Source organism: Procambarus clarkii, chromosome 10 (genome assembly GCF_040958095.1).
Source record: "Procambarus clarkii isolate CNS0578487 chromosome 10, FALCON_Pclarkii_2.0, whole genome shotgun sequence".
Lineage (NCBI taxonomy): Eukaryota > Metazoa > Arthropoda > Malacostraca > Decapoda > Cambaridae > Procambarus > Procambarus clarkii.
Genome location: NC_091159.1, coordinates 25473941 through 25489967, shown reverse-complemented (window position 1 = coordinate 25489967; position 16027 = coordinate 25473941). Strand labels below are relative to the sequence as shown.

At 49.4% G+C, this 16027-nt stretch overlaps 1 protein-coding gene across 1 annotated transcript in view; it reads left to right on the top strand.

Moving 5' to 3' along the window:
• Positions 1-6095: 6095 nt before the first annotated feature.
• The window catches only part of LOC138363236 (uncharacterized), a 23451-nt gene continuing 13519 nt past the window's right edge, over positions 6096-16027 (top strand). Inside the window, exon 1 of the mRNA XM_069322241.1 lies at positions 6096-6167. Within this exon, the coding sequence (XP_069178342.1) occupies positions 6096-6167 (72 nt within the window). The remainder of the gene's footprint in view (positions 6168-16027) is intronic.

Genomic DNA, 16027 nt, shown 5'->3' with positions numbered 1-16027 from the left:
CTGTCTCTCTCTGTCTGTTCCTGTCGCGCATACCCTCGCAGGAGACCCAAAATGTATTTAATTACACTGCTTAAGATGCTCTACCAGCTAAACAAACGACAAACATACACAGAAAATAATAATATATCAATACTTCAGTGGTCCGGCTCAATGAACAGAGATAACTATAAGTCACAACAAAATGAATCTAAAATGCTAAACAAAACACAAATTTGGATAACACAACCAATACCAATTAATACCAGTGACAGTATGAACAAAGTGACAGAATGAGCTAAATGACAGTAATAAAGAAGACGCATTTCAGTGACCTTCTATGTAGTGAACATGTCTCCAGGAAGAATGTCGAGATCTTAGATGAGAGAATACGTATATGAGCTCAGATGAGAGAACAATGAAAGTCCCTCTAAAACTAAATAAGGAATATTCAGGCGTGCACAGATGACACTGTTCATCATTACACATTTCTAATGACACTTACCTGTCCCAGGAACATCACTTACCCCCCCCCCTAAGCTTCCCCAAGGAACACCTTCCGAAACACTTACCTGTCCCAGGAACACCACTTACCCCCCCCCCCTAAGCTTCCCCAAGGAACACCTTCCGAAACACTTACCTGTCCCAGGAACACCACTTATCCCCCTAAGCTTCCCCAAGGAACACCTTCCGAAACACTTACCTGTCCCAGGAACACCACTTATCCCCCTAAGCTTCCCCAAGGAACACCTTCCGAAGCACTTACCTTCCCCAGGAACACCACTTACCTTAACACTTACCTAAACTCTTACCTAAACACTTACCTGTCCCAGGAACACCACTTACCCCCCCCCCTAAGCTTCCCCAAGAAACACCTTCCGAAACACTTACCTTCCCCAGGAACATCACTTACCTAAACATTTACCTAAACACTTACCTTTCTCAAACTGGACATTCTGTCGATTGAAGGCCCGTGAAAAAGCGTCAAAGACTCTAGTGTGAGCCTCAGCTAGATGGACAGTCTTCTCCGCCACGCCCTTGTTCGCCTCCCCCTTGCCGCCCACTGTGTAGCCTGCGGGCGTGGGCGTAGGAGGCGCGGCCTTGATGCTGGGGGCCTTGGTGGGCGTGGTGGCGGTGGGCGGGGTCTTGGCTCCGTCGGTCTGTGGCGAAGGGCTCATGGTGATCATGCCCTGCTGGGGGCACTCACGGGGCACCACGACCTGGGTAGTGGTCCTGGAGGCCGTGGTAGTGGTGGTTGATACCAGTAGTAGTGGTGGAGGGGTGGTTGTGGTGGCTGGGGGGGTGGTGATAGTGGTGTAGGGAGTATCTAGGACAACAATTAAGACAATCTTCAATAAGTCGACCCACTACCAAGATAGACTACCTATACAGGTAGCCTGTAGGAGGTGTAGGTAGTGGTTGGGTTGTCAAAGCTCAGACAGGGGCGGGGAAAAGCAGGACGCCCCTCACAATCTCATCTTCGTCAGCAGCGGTGGAGGCGGCGCCCTTGTCCATCTTGACTCTTATATCCGGTCTTCCCTTCGCCGGCTACGGCCTCCAGTCCTCAATATTTGCTCACTACAGTGGACTCTAGTTCCTCTCTTTTCCTCACAGATCACAGTGACCTCACCATTAGCCACTCACAGATCACAGTGACCTCACCATTAACCACTCACAGATCACAGTGACCTCACCATTAACCACTCACAGATCACAGTGACCTCACCATTAACCACTCACAGATCACAGTGACCTCACCATTAACCACTCACAGATCACAGTGACCTCACCATTAACCACTCACAGATCCCAGTGACCTCACCATTAACCACTCACAGATCACAGTGACCTCACCATTTACCACTCACAGATCACAGTGACCTCACCATTAACCACTCACAGATCACAGTGACCTCACCATTTACCACTCACAGATCACAGTGACCTCACCATCAAAGTTCTCGTCAAAAATATTCCACACTTTATTTCAGTTAATAAATGTATTTTGAACAAAATATATTTTGCGCCAGGTGTAAACACAGTATATTTTATAACCTGTAAAACAAACAAAATATGACAGGAGGGAACGCTCGGTCACTGACCCACAAATAAACACAAACATAACACCAAAAACACAACAAAAACATACAAAAACATACGAGGCAGCACCTTCGACATCAATGAAAATTATATTAATGGCTTTGTTAAATATATTCCAGTAATTTTACTTACATATAGTCGCAATGATTTGTTGTTATATCTCGCAAACCCGTACGTGACACCCACTCATGACACGAAGGACACGGGCACTCACTCATGACACGGACACGGGCACTCATGACACGAAGGACACGGGCACTCACTCATGACACGACGGACACGGGCACTCATTCTCGACAGTAAGTCATGGTCCGTGGTGGATCAAGTCATTCACACAAATTCAGAAGAGCTAAAACACAAAAAAAGAGCTATATACAGGTTTCGTGATACACGAATCTCTTCCTCCCTCACCCCAAACCCTCACACACATTACTACGGTATTCATTTCTTTTTACTCTCAATTTACGATACGTTACAACCCAACACCACAATACAACTGCTGACTCGCCCAACAACCACAATACAACAGCTAACAACCACAACACAACCGCTGACTCCCCCAACACAACAACTCCACACAATACAACAGAGACACCATAAAACCACCCGCACTTGTCAGCGTCGCCCAAACCACACTATAACATTCCTCTCAACTTTCCATTTGAAAAACCTCTAAATGATCCACCATTTACTACACGTCCATTCAAACCTTTTACCATTCGGGAAATCATCTGGTCGACCTGGATGGTATTTGAGCAGCAACTATATAAACGCCGTGACCAGCTGCGGGTCACAAAGAACCTAACTACCTCCCAATGAGCCTGGAATGGGAGAGGAATAACTACGCTATTGAGATCACAGGAACATAACGTCCAGCAGGGACTCCAGACCTGCGGTCGAGGACTTCTTTATTGCCTGCTCCAGGGGGTTGCCTGGGAGGGGTTGGGGGTTCCTGGCGTGGCCTGGGAGGGGTGGGAGGGTTCCAGGAGTGTCTTAAGAGGGGTTGGGGGTTCCTGGCGTGGCCTGGGAGGGGTGGGAGGGTTCCAGGAGTGTCTTAAGAGGGGTTGGAGGTTCCTGGCGTGGCCTGGGAGGGGTGGGAGGGTTCCAGGAGTGGCCTGGGAGGGGTTGGGGGTTCCTGGCGTGGCCTGGGAGGGGTGGGAGGGTTCCAGGGACTACTCAGGAGGGGGGGTAGGGAAGGGGGTAAATACGGGGGGACCATGGGAAGGTGACAAGCCAACCTTGGCAACCACAACATTCCCTCAGCACAGGGAAGGTGCCGCTCACAGGAAACACTCTACGACCAGATGAAGGGTGTAGTGAGAGTGATGCAGCGTCACAACTAGCGAGTGTGAGGGAATATGAGAACTAGCGAGTGTGAGGGACTATAAGAACTAGCGAGTGTGAGAATGAGGGAATGAGACCTAGGGAGTGTGTTAAGAACACAGGTGTTGACGTAGACACCTGCACACGTCCCAGTGTTACCAATATACGCACCCAACACGGTTCAGCGTAGCCTGTTCAGCACCCACTAAACCCTGCCTGCCATCCCAGCCCGTCCTCTCCAACATTCACAACGTCACTATACTGATATTCTAACTGATGCCCAAACCTAGCCTAACCGAGAACCTAGGAATAGAAAACGGGACACGACGTCAATTTTACGAGCAGCTGTACATACGTTTTAAGCCTTAGGAGGGCTTTATACGTCAAAATACGATGTACTATTCGAGTGGAGGGGTTGACCAGCCTACCTAGGCCTCCACACAAGGCGAGGAACACCCCCCCCCCCCCAAGACACTCACAAAGGAACACTGGTTAGAAAATGAATGTCATGTAAAACAGATGAATAATGAACAGAGTAGAGGGAGGGGGGAAAGGAAAATGAATAGGAGAGGGGGAAGGAGGGGATGTTGAGGAGAGGGAAAGGAGGGGGTGTAGAGGAGAGGGGAAGGAGGGATGTTGAGTTGAGGGGGAAGGGGAGGGACACAGGGGGGGGGGCAGCATGGGGTCACAGTCAGGGGGTACACACCCCCCCCCCCCCCCCACCACCACCAGTCACCCTTCACGTAGTACACAGCAGGAAGCCCTCCCCCCCCCCCCCCCCGTGACTCAGCGTCAATACTCTCTTCCTCAACTCTCAACAAATTTCTGGCAAAAATAGGTTCCAATTTTCTTTCAGTTTATTTATATGTGAGTAATCCTCAAACATGTACATATAACTGACAAAAAAACTGTAATTGACCAAATTATACCAAACCAAAAAAAATCCTAACTAAACGATGAAAGTAAAACCCAACCTAACTTAATAGGCTATAAACACTTACATAAGTGCATAACCTCTCCTTAACTCCAGTTATGTGCATTTATAACTACGTCCAAAAGTGCACTTATACAAATAAGTACTCTACAGCACATTAATATATGCTACTTATCATTCATATATATATATACCTTTTCATTGTTTAGTCAGTTCTACTCGATATTTTGAAAACTTATATAGTGAGAAGAGTTGAAAAGACTGCACAATAAAAAAAAAAAAGTGAAAAAAAAATAAAATAAAAAACAGCTCCCACAATATTTTTCCCTGTCCGGTGCAGGACTGGAAAATGGCGACCCACCCTCCAGGCAACAACACACTATTAAATTAACTGTACAGAGCTTTTTTTTTTTGGGGGGGGGGGGGGGGTGTTGAAGGGATATGCCTGCTGGAACCCTTTGCTCTGGCTGCCCTGCTATGTGTTCCATGTGTTCCTTGTGTCTGTATAAAGGGTGGTTGAGCGTTTGTCATTTCTACGTTGGTTTCAGTAAGATCATGTCCAATGTCTTTTAAGAAATTCTGCATCGTGAAGTGTTAGTGGTAGTTTGAAACTGCGCAATGTGTTGGATAATGTTCTCGTGGTGTGTTTGGCATGTCTTCATAATACTTTTTCCTCTTATCCTCAGGAACTTGTAAGTCTATCTCCCATGCTCATAGTATCCAAGCCTGACGCAATGTATGTGTGTGTGTACCTTTGTTCTTGTACTGTTCCTTAGCAACAAAATACGTGGTTTGTTAGAATGCGTTAGCTCTAATTCTTTTGTTAATCTATGCTTACTTGTGGGTTTGTCATTTTGTTGCCGTTATTTTAATATCTTTATCTGCAATGTCATTCCCTGGTATTCCTACATGACTTGGCTCCATGTTAATAGTATTCGACAACCTTCCCATTTGAGCAACTTGTCATTCAAAGATTATAATACCTTGCTTTTATTGGTGGAATGTAAACAAATGGACTGTTTGTGATAGTACTTTGAAAACCACATCTACAAATTTCACGAAATTAAGTGAAAATCAAACAACTAAAAAACGCTGCTCAGCGGATCTATTTTTAACACAACATTCTGATTTCAAATATGATATTATAAAGTGTCCGTCACGTCAGGTTTGATAAGCGTGCAACGTCTTGTGAGTGACGCCAACTGTGTGAAGCAGCCCAGTGCAGCCTCCTGCAAGGTCCTCTCTTGCAGTCATTGTTTTGGTGCACCAGAGAGAGAGAGGAGTGATGAAAACAGAGTTATGGTCAATGAACATGTGTAGAGGTATGATGGCCGCTTCTGACTGTTTAAAACCGTGTACCTGTATATCGTTATGTTAGTATTAGCTTAGCTTAAGCTCGGTTGGGTTAGATTGGGCTCGGTTACGTTAGATTATGTTAGGTTTCATTATCATAAGTACGATGTCACTTGAAGCCCTTTTATATGATATTTTTTCCCCCAAGACATACAATACACAAACACTATTTAATACGGAGCCGGTGCCTCATTTAGTTGATATTCCAGTTCCACCCACCAGCTGGGAGGGAATGGTTGCCGACAGCGACTCCGATGAAGAGGAACAGTTCCACCCACCAGGTGGGAGGGAATGGTTGCCGACAGTGACTCCGATGAAGAGGAACAGTTCCACCCACCAGGTGGGAGGGAATGGTTGCCGACAGCGACTCCGATGAAGAGGAACAGTTCCACCCACCAGCTGGGAGGGAATGGTTGCCGACAGCGACTCCGATGAAGAGGAACAGGCCAAAATATCACAATACATGAGTCAAACAAATCAGGTGCTGCATATCGTGCATCATACAACTGGCCGAATTTGTAAGACATTTCTATCTCTCAAAGGACAAAATTTAACTGTTTAGCCTCTTGATAAAATGAATAGAATCTGCTGGTTCCATACAGAAATATAAGCTTTTTGTTATCGTTGTGAATAACTATAAACCTTCGGTGACATCAGAGAAATCTTGTGTTTTGTAAAGTTGCAAAAAGCTTAGTGTTTGAGCTTGGCACCACACATCCCTTTCCATCTTGAAAATTACTTTCATATACAAGAGTTCATAGGTTCTTTACATGTACATATTCATTATTATGAATAAGAATGAATAAACTGCGTTCATGGTTTACAGCATTATTTTTGCCTTTGTTATTTCATTCATGAAATATTGTATAACAATAAACCTATGCCTAATTAGAAATACTAACGTCCAACATAATTTTAGAAACCATTTTTGGATTCAGCAAGTTAGATTCAAAGAGAAAATTTTCTTTGAGTTACAAACTGAAAGTTAAATTCTGTCATAGAGTAATTATGTAATAGGATATGAATTATTTGTTCAAGTGCTCAGCGTACAATATATTGTAATGAATCCCATCAAAAGGGATTAATTCACAAACAGAATATGTGACAATAAGTAATATAAACAGAAAACGAGCATATGCATACATTCAAGCCAGATTAAAATATGTAAATCAAAAAACTAATCCCAATTTTGCTGCTCTTGCCACAGTGACCATCAAATGTTTCGAGCGGCCAAAATATACATATTATCAGACCAGCCCCAGCATTACCACCCGTGATGGGCAGAGAGGGAGAGACCATTCTATTTACCATGTTAGGGGCTGTGATCAGCGCATGGAGCTCCCAACTATAATTTTCAAGCGTTTTCTCTCACTCGACCGACCGAGGACGAGGCTACTGCTGACCCGCCAGCAGACGAGGCTACTGCTGACCCGCCAGCAGACGAGGCTACTATACTTATTGCCTATGTCCTAAGTGTTCCCAGATGCTCTCTAGTCAACTGTACCACGACATGGTCAAAAGAATTGCAACCTGGAGTGCTACTGCCCCCCACGAGGGTTCCGAGGCTTCCACTGAAGCCTAACCGGGGTTTCACACATTTCCCCCCATGCACTCGGGCTCTAACAACCAGTAGTACTGCCTCTGACACTCTTCAACAGATTAACGAGGGCCGCACATACTATACTGACAAACGTCCGGTTATCCTTCAGGTACTTGGACAGAGATCCTTTTCGAACCCTGTATATATATTGTTTCTAGGACCTATTACTGAGTATGCAGCCCCAGCATGGAACCCCTACATTAAGAAACAAAAGTAGAAAAAGTACAAAAAACATGCAATAAGACTCGTTCCTGAGCTAAGGGGACTTAGCTATGAAGATTAACTGAAGGAACTGGGAATCACTACACGGAGGAAAGGAGGAATAAGACAAACACGATTACGACTTACAAGACACTAAGGGGGAATCGACAAAGTACATAGAGAAGCAATGTTCAAATTAAGGAACAGTAAAACGGGAGGAAATAATGGGAAACTGGAAACACATGGAAGCTATTGAAGCCAATTCCATACACCACTTTAATGTAAAAACGATAAGATAACGCGTGAAACGATTCACCGCATTGAATTAATAACGTCGAAAGGCATTAAGAGCAGATGTATGACCCTGGAAGTACAAGTAGGTGAGTATACACACAGGAACCACAGAGGCATTATAAATAGTAATTAAATATAATGAACTAAGAAGTGGTGGAGGCAGACTCATTATGCTGCTTCAAGTGTTGATATGACAACAATATACCACGAGACTCGGGAACCTGTACACCAGCAGAGTGTAGGGCGAGTGACGGGGCCCAAGAGCTAAAGGTGAGTAAGAAGGCGTGTAATACTCCAAGTCCTGAAAACAAAACCCGATTTTCCTCTCCAGTTTCAATAAAAAAAATTGGGTCCATCCCTGTTACCTTATATTTTTATCTCGCCCATCCAACCCGTGGCCCCTCTTCCATCACCCCTCCCATACTATCCCTTCCATGCCCCGCCAACCTCTTCTCTTCCCTTCCCTCTACTTCCCTTCCTTTCTCTCATCCCCATTTTTAATAAACATATTTTTCTTCACATCCACCTTTCTCCTCCAATTCAATCAACTCCCTTCCATCCCATGTGGAGAGAGAGAGAGAGAGAGAGAGAGAGAGAGAGAGAGAGAGAGAGAGAGAGAGAGAGAGAGAGAGAGAGAGAGAGAGAGAGAGAGAGAGAGACAGACAGACAGACAGAGAGAGAAAGAGAGAGAGAGAGAGAGAGAGAGAGAGAGAGAGAGAGAGAGAGAGAGAGAGAGAGAGAGAGAGAGAGAGAGAGTGAGAGAGAGTGAGAGAGAGAGAGTGAGAGAGAGAGTGAGAGAGTGAGAGAGAGAGAGAGAGAGAGAGAGAGAGAGAGAGAGAGAGAGAGAGAGAGAGAGAGAGAGAGAGAGAGAGAGAGAGAGAGAGAGAGAGAGAGTGAGAGAGAGTGAGAGAGAGAGAGTGAGAGAGAGAGAGAGAGAGAGAGAGAGAGAGAGAGAGAGAGAGAGAGAGAGAGAGAGAGAGAGAGAGAGAGAGAGAGAGAGAGAGAGAGAGAGAGAGAGAGAGACAGAGATAACAGGTTATGGGGTAATATGTACCTAGTGGCCAATATGCGTGTCTGTGATCGTATTAAACATATTGGATATTCTATACAGCGAACAATGTATAACACCATATGAAGCTCGCGTGTTGTTAGCCACCTAGCAGTAGTTACCTACATGTGCTTGCAAGGAAGAGCTCGCTCTCTGTGTACTAGCCTAGTTGTGCTTGCGGGGATTGAGCTTCGTCCCGCCTCTCAACTGTCAATCAACTGGTGTACAGGTTCCTGAGCCTACTGGGCTCTATCATATCTACATTTGAAACTGTGTATGGTGTCAGCCTCCACCACATCACTACTTAATGCATTCCATTTGTTAACTACTCTGACACTAAAAATTTCTTTCTAATGTCTCTATGGCTCATTTGGGTACTCAATTTCCACCTGTGTTCACTAGTGCGTGGGCCCCTTGTGTTAAATAAACTGTCTTTATCTATCCTTTCAATTCGGCCAACCACTTGGGCTGGACGGTAGAGGGCCGGTCTCGCTTCATGCAGGTCGGCGTTCAATCTCCGACCGTCCTAGTGGTTGGGCACCATTCCTTTCCCCCGTCCCATCCCAAATCCTTATCTTGACCCGTTCCCAGTGCTATATAGTCGTAATGGCTTGGTGCTTTCCCCTGATAATTCCCTTCCCTACCCTGTCAATTCCTCTGAGAATCTTGTATGTGGTGATCATGTCTCCCTTAACTCTTCTGTCCAGCGACATGAGGCATGTTCCCGTAGTCTCTCCGTGTAGCTCATACCCCTCAGTTCGGGTTCTAGTGGCAAACCTCTGAACCTTCTCCAATTTAGTCTTGTGCTTGACGAGATATGGACTCCATGTTGGAGCTGCATACTCCAGGAGTGGTCTGACATATGTGGTATACAAGGTTCTAAATAATTCCTTACGCAAGTTTCTAAAAGCCGTTCTTATGTTGGCTAACCTGGCAAATGCCGCTGATGATATCCTCTTGATATGGGCTTCGGGGGACAGGTTTGGCGTGATACCAAGCCTGCAGGTCTCTCTCTCTCTCTCTCTCTCTCTCTCTCTCTCTCTCTCTCTCTCTCTCTCTCTCTCTCTCTCTCTCTCTGATTCTTGAAGAATTTCATTTCCGAAATAGTACCTTTTATCAGGCATCCAGCTCCCTACACCTATCTTCATTCCTTTACATTGGATCGGATTAAAATCTAACAACCATTTCTTGAACCATTCCTTCAGTTTGTTCAGGTCATCTGGAAGCCTCGTGCTGTCATCCTGTCTTAATCGGTCTCCTAATTTTGGCATCGTCAGCAAACACCGGTGTACAATGGTCGTACATTATGAAACAAGCCACACTCTAGTTGGCTTCACCCTACATCCCTTACCCTCGTATATTTGCTCCAGCGCCTAACTGGCTTCCTCACTCTTATTAATGATCTGTCTCCTGCATCCTCCAAGCTCAGGTATTGTTTACTCTCTCTCTCTCTCTCTCTCTCTCTCTCTCTCTCTCTCTCTCTCTCTCTCTCTCTCTCTCTCTCTCTCTCTCTCTCTCTCTCTCTCTCTCTCTCTCTCACATACACACACACACACACATATACACACGTGCGCGCGCATCTACACACATCATTCCTATACACAGACATACAGCAGGTGATGAAACATACTCAGTGGACCTACGCAGACATACCTAAGCATACCTCTTACATCCTCCATCCTTTTCCACCTGTAGGCATATTTTACTTTGAAAGTTCGACGTTCTATAGAATTTTTCCGTAATTTTTAAATTTAAAATTGTAATTTAAAACAATCTTCAGCTATTATAATTAATTTAAAATTAGAACATTTCTCACTTCATACAATCAGCGTCAACATCAACACAATTGCCTCCACAGAACCCTCCCACCAGCCACGTCCACACAATCATCGCTAGCTACAACCTGTTCCCAATCCCCGCTCCCCCCATCCACATTACCCAGACTAATCACCATCAACATTCCTTCCAGGGGGTCCTCAAGTCAGGCCCAATCACCCCACCTTAGCTAATCAAAGGCAATCACGATTCTGGTAACTCATGAGGACATTCCTAGGCATATCTTGTGTCTAGTCACGTGTGGTGTCACGTGTGGTGTCACGTGTGGTGTCACGTGTGGTGTCATGTGTGTAGTTGTCCCCCCTCCCCCCACCCACCCCTCTACAGGAAGGTAGTGGTGGAGGCGCTGTTGTCCCCACCACAAGCAACACGGGGTGCTGGGTGAGTGACAGCCACCACCACAAGCAACACGGGGTGCTGGGTGAGTGACAGCCACCACCACAAGCAGCACGGGGTGCTGGGTGAGTGACAGCCACCACCACAAGCAACACGGGGTGCTGGGTGAGTGACAGCCACCACCACAAGCAACACGGGGTGCTGGGTGAGTGACAGCCACCACCACAAGCAGCACGGGGTGCTGGGTGAGTGACAGCCACCACCACAAGCAACACGGGGTGCTGGGTGAGTGACAGCCACCACCACAAGCAACACGGGGTGCTGGGTGAGTGACAGCCACCACCACAAGCAACACGGGGTGCTGGGTGAGTGACAGCCACCACCACAAGCAACACGGGGTGCTGGGTGAGTGACAGCCACCACCACAAGCAACACGGGGTGCTGGGTGAGTGACAGCCACCACCACAAGCAACACGGGGTGCTGGGTGAGTGACAGCCACCACCACAAGCAACACGGGGTGCTGGGTGAGTGACAGCCACCACCACAAGCAGCACGGGGTGCTGGGTGAGTGACAGCCACCACCACAAGCAACACGGGGTGCTGGGTGAGTGACAGCCACCACCACAACACACCTGCAGCTAGTAAAGGCTTAATAACACTTTCACCATCCGCCATCACTCCAAACTTACAAAATCACAACATACAAGGAGCGCAGGACGCTCACGTAGAAGGCTGCTGGTGTCGTTAATACACACGAACGATGGTTCCGCCTTTATGAAGAGATTAGAGCAATCATGTGACATCTAATTTATTTTTAATTATCTACCGTGTTAACTGAATAGGAACAAACAAATGTTAACTTAGAGGAGACCACGACAAGGCTTCCTGTCCCCGTCAACGACAAAACCACTTGCCTCAAACATCCACTTGTAACGTTGAATGGTTCCGATCCCCCCCCACCCCCCCGACACAATTCGAAAACTGTAATATGAATGAAGAATGAAGAAGAAAATAAGTCGAAGTAGGAGAGCCGAGAACGGTGTACCCACTTGCTCCTGATTGGTCGCCATTCAGACCACTGAAGTGCCAGGGTTCTCCATCGACCACAAAGCACAAATGTTACACTTTCCAACAACGTCTTCAACCCCCCCCCCCCCCACTCCCCCCCCCCCCCCCGGGGTTTAAAACACCAATAGGAACGCTCTTGGGCTCCCCCAAAGAGAGCTCGTCAAAGGAGCAGATGCCCAAGGCACATACTAACATTCCGCTACGGTTTGCCTTTGTTTAAGCGATAGTGCCACGGTGTTCGCCTCGATAATATTAGCATCGTAGATTTGCATTGTTTTCCGTGACTCCCGAGGTTGCTGGAGGACAAGACGGGTGCCGTCACTGACAGAAGAGACGGGTGCCGTCACTGACAGAAGAGACGGGTGCCGTCACTGACAGAAGAGACGGGTGCCGTCACTGACAGGAGACGGGTGCCGTCACTGACAGAAGAGACGGGTGCCGTCACTGACAGAAGAGACGGGTGCCGTCACTGACAGAAGAGACGGGTGCTGTCACTGACAGAAGAGACGGGTGCCGTCACTGACAGTGGAGACGGGTGCCGTCACTGACAGAAGAGACGGGTGCCGTCACTGACAGAAGAGACGGGTGCCGTCACTGACAGAAGAGACGGGTGCCGTCACTGACAGAAGAGACGGGTGCCGTCACTGACAGAGGAGACGGGTGCCGTCACTGACAGAAGAGACGGGTGCCGTCACTGACAGAAGAGACGGGTGCCGTCACTGACAGAGGAGACGGGTGCCGTCACTGACAGTGGAGACGGGTGCCGTCACTGACAGAGGAGACGGGTGCCGTCACTGACAGAAGAGACGGGTGCCGTCACTGACAGAAGAGACGGGTGCCGTCACTGACAGAAGAGACGGGTGCCGTCACTGACAGAAGAGACGGGTGCCGTCACTGACAGAAGAGACGGGTGCCGTCACTGACAGAGGAGACGGGTGCCGTCACTGACAGAAGAGACGGGTGCCGTCACTGACAGAAGAGACGGGTGCCGTCACTGACAGAAGAGACGGGTGCCGTCACTGACAGAAGAGACGGGTGCCGTCACTGACAGAAGAGACGGGTGCCGTCACTGACAGAAGAGACGGGTGCCGTCACTGACAGAGGAGACGGGTGCCGTCACTGACAGAAGAGACGGGTGCCGTCACTGACAGAAGAGACGGGTGCCGTCACTGACAGAAGAGACGGGTGCCGTCACTGACAGAAGAGACGGGTGCCGTCACTGACAGAAGAGACGGGTGCCGTCACTGACAGAGGAGACGGGTGCCGTCACTGACAGAAGAGACGGGTGCCGTCACTGACAGAAGAGACGGGTGCCGTCACTGACAGAAGAGACGGGTGCCGTCACTGACAGAAGAGACGGGTGCCGTCACTGACAGAAGAGACGGGTGCCGTCACTGACAGAGGAGACGGGTGCCGTCACTGACAGAAGAGACGGGTGCCGTCACTGACAGAAGAGACGGGTGCCGTCACTGACAGAAGAGACGGGTGCCGTCACTGACAGAAGAGACGGGTGCCGTCACTGACAGAAGAGACGGGTGCCGTCACTGACAGATTAGACGGGTGCCGTCACTGACAGAAGAGACGGGTGCCGTCACTGACAGAAGAGACGGGTGCCGTCACTGACAGAAGAGACGGGTGCCGTCACTGACAGAAGAGACGGGTGCCGTCACTGACAGAAGAGACGGGTGCCGTCACTGACAGAAGAGACGGGTACCGTCACTGACAGAAGAGACGGGTACCGTCACTGACAGAAGAGACGGGTGACACTCGCAACGATGTAAAACTAAATGTGTCTGAAAAGAGTGAAAGAAAGAAAGAAAGAAAGGAAGGAAGGAAGGAAGGAAGGAAGGAAGGAAGGAAGGAAGGAAGGAAGGAAGAAAGAAAGGAAGGAAGGAAGGAAGGAAGGAAGGAAGGAAGGAAGGAAGGAAGGAAGGAAGGAAGGAAGGAAGGAAGGAAGGAAGGAAGGAAGGAAGGAAGGAAGGAAGGAAGGAAGGAAGGAAGAAGACAGAAGGTAGGACTGTGCTGAGTGGTTGAGATAAAGGGATGGTGGGATGGACGGGTCATTACGGGAGGGAGCAAGAATGGAGGATAAAATATATAAGGAACATTTTTTGCTGGTGGTGTAGCAGTCTTCATTATTCTCAGTGGAACACTGTGGTCTTGGTGGTGGGGTGGTGGTCTTGGTGGTGGGGTGGAGGGGTGGAGGTCTTGGTGGAGGGGTGGAGGGGTGGAGGTCTTGGTGGTGGGGTGGAGGTCTTGGTGGTGGGGTGGAGGTCTTGGTGGAGGGGTGGAGGTCTTGGTGATGGGGTGGAGGTCTTGGTGGAGGGGTGGAGGTCTTGGTGATGGGGTGGAGGTCTTGGTGGTGGGGTGGAGGTCTTGGTGGTGGGGTGGAGGGGTGGAGGTCTTGGTGGTGGGGTGGAGGTGGAGGGGGGGGGAGGTACACACCTAACAGTCACTACGGGCGAGTGAGGCCTAACTCTTTATGCACCGTCTAACAGCCTTCTTGTACTTGTTGCCTTACAATTTTATTATTCTGACGTGGAAGTGAGCGGTCTCATCTTGGGCCACCAGCTGTGGGAGTGGGGCGTCTCTTCTTGGTCTACCAGCTGTGGGAGTGGGGGGTCTCTTCTTGGTCTACCAGCTGTGGGAGTGGGGGGTCTCATCTTGGGCCACCAGCTGTGGGAGTGGGGCGTCTCATCTTGGGCCACCAGCTGTGGGAGTGGGGCGTCTCATCTTGGGCCACCAGCTGTGGGAGTGGGGCGTCTCATCTTGGGCCATCAGCTGTGGGAGTGAGGCGTCTCATCTTGGGTCACTAGCTGTGGGAGTGGGGCGTCTCTTCTTGGGCCATCAGCTGTGGGAGTGAGGCGTCTCATCTTGGATCACCAGCTGTGGGAGCGGGCGTCTCATCTTGGGTCACTAGCTGTGGGAGTGGGGCGTCTCTTCTTGGGCCACCAGCTGTGGGAGAGAGGCGTCTCATCTTGGGCCACCAGCTGTGGGAGCGGGGCGTCTCATCTTGGGCCACCAGCTGTAGGAGTGAGGCGTCTCATCTTGGGCCACCAGCTGTAGGAGTGGGGCGTCTCATCTTGGGCTACCAGCTGTGGGAGTGGGGCGTCTCATCTTGGGCCACCAGCTGTGGGAGTGGGGCGTCTCTTCTTGGGCCATCAGCTGTAGGAGTGGGGCGTCTTATCTTGGGCCACCAGCTGTGGGAGTGAGGCGTCTCATCTTGGGCCATCAGCTGTGGGAGCGGGGTGTCTCATCTTGTGCCATCAGCTGTGGGAGTGAGGCGTCTCATCTTGGGCCACCAGCTGTGGGAGTGAGGCGTCTCATCTTGGGCCACCAACTGTGGGAGTGGGACGTCTCATCTTGGGCCATCAGCTGTGGGAGTGAGGCGTCTCATTTTGGGGTACCAGCTGTGGGAGTGAGGCGTCTCATCTTAGGTTACCAGCTGTGGGAGTGGGACGTCGCCTCTTGGGCCACCAGCTGTGGAAGTGGGGCGTCTCATCTTAGGCCACCAGCTGTGGAAGTGGGGCGTCTCATCTTAGGCCACCAGCTGTGGGAGTGGGGCGTCTCTTCTTGGGCCACCAGCTGTGGGAGTGGGGCGTCTCATCTTGGGCCATCAGCTGTGGGAGTGGAGGTCTCTTCTTGGGCCACCAGCTGTGGGAGTGGGGCGTCTCATCTTAGGCCACCAGCTGTGGGAGTGGGGCGTCTCATCTTGGGCCACCAGCTGTGGAAGCGGGGCGTCTCATCTTAGGCCACCAGCTGTGGGAGTGGGGCGTCTCATCTTGGGCCACCATCTGTGGGAGTGGAGGTCTCTTCTTGGGCCACCAGCTGTGGGAGTGGGGCGTCTCATCTTGGGCCACCAGCTGTGGGAGTGGGGCGTCTCTTCTTGGGCCACCAGCTGTGGGAGCGGGGCGTCTCATCTTGGGCCACCAGCTGTGGGAGTGGGGCGTCTCATCT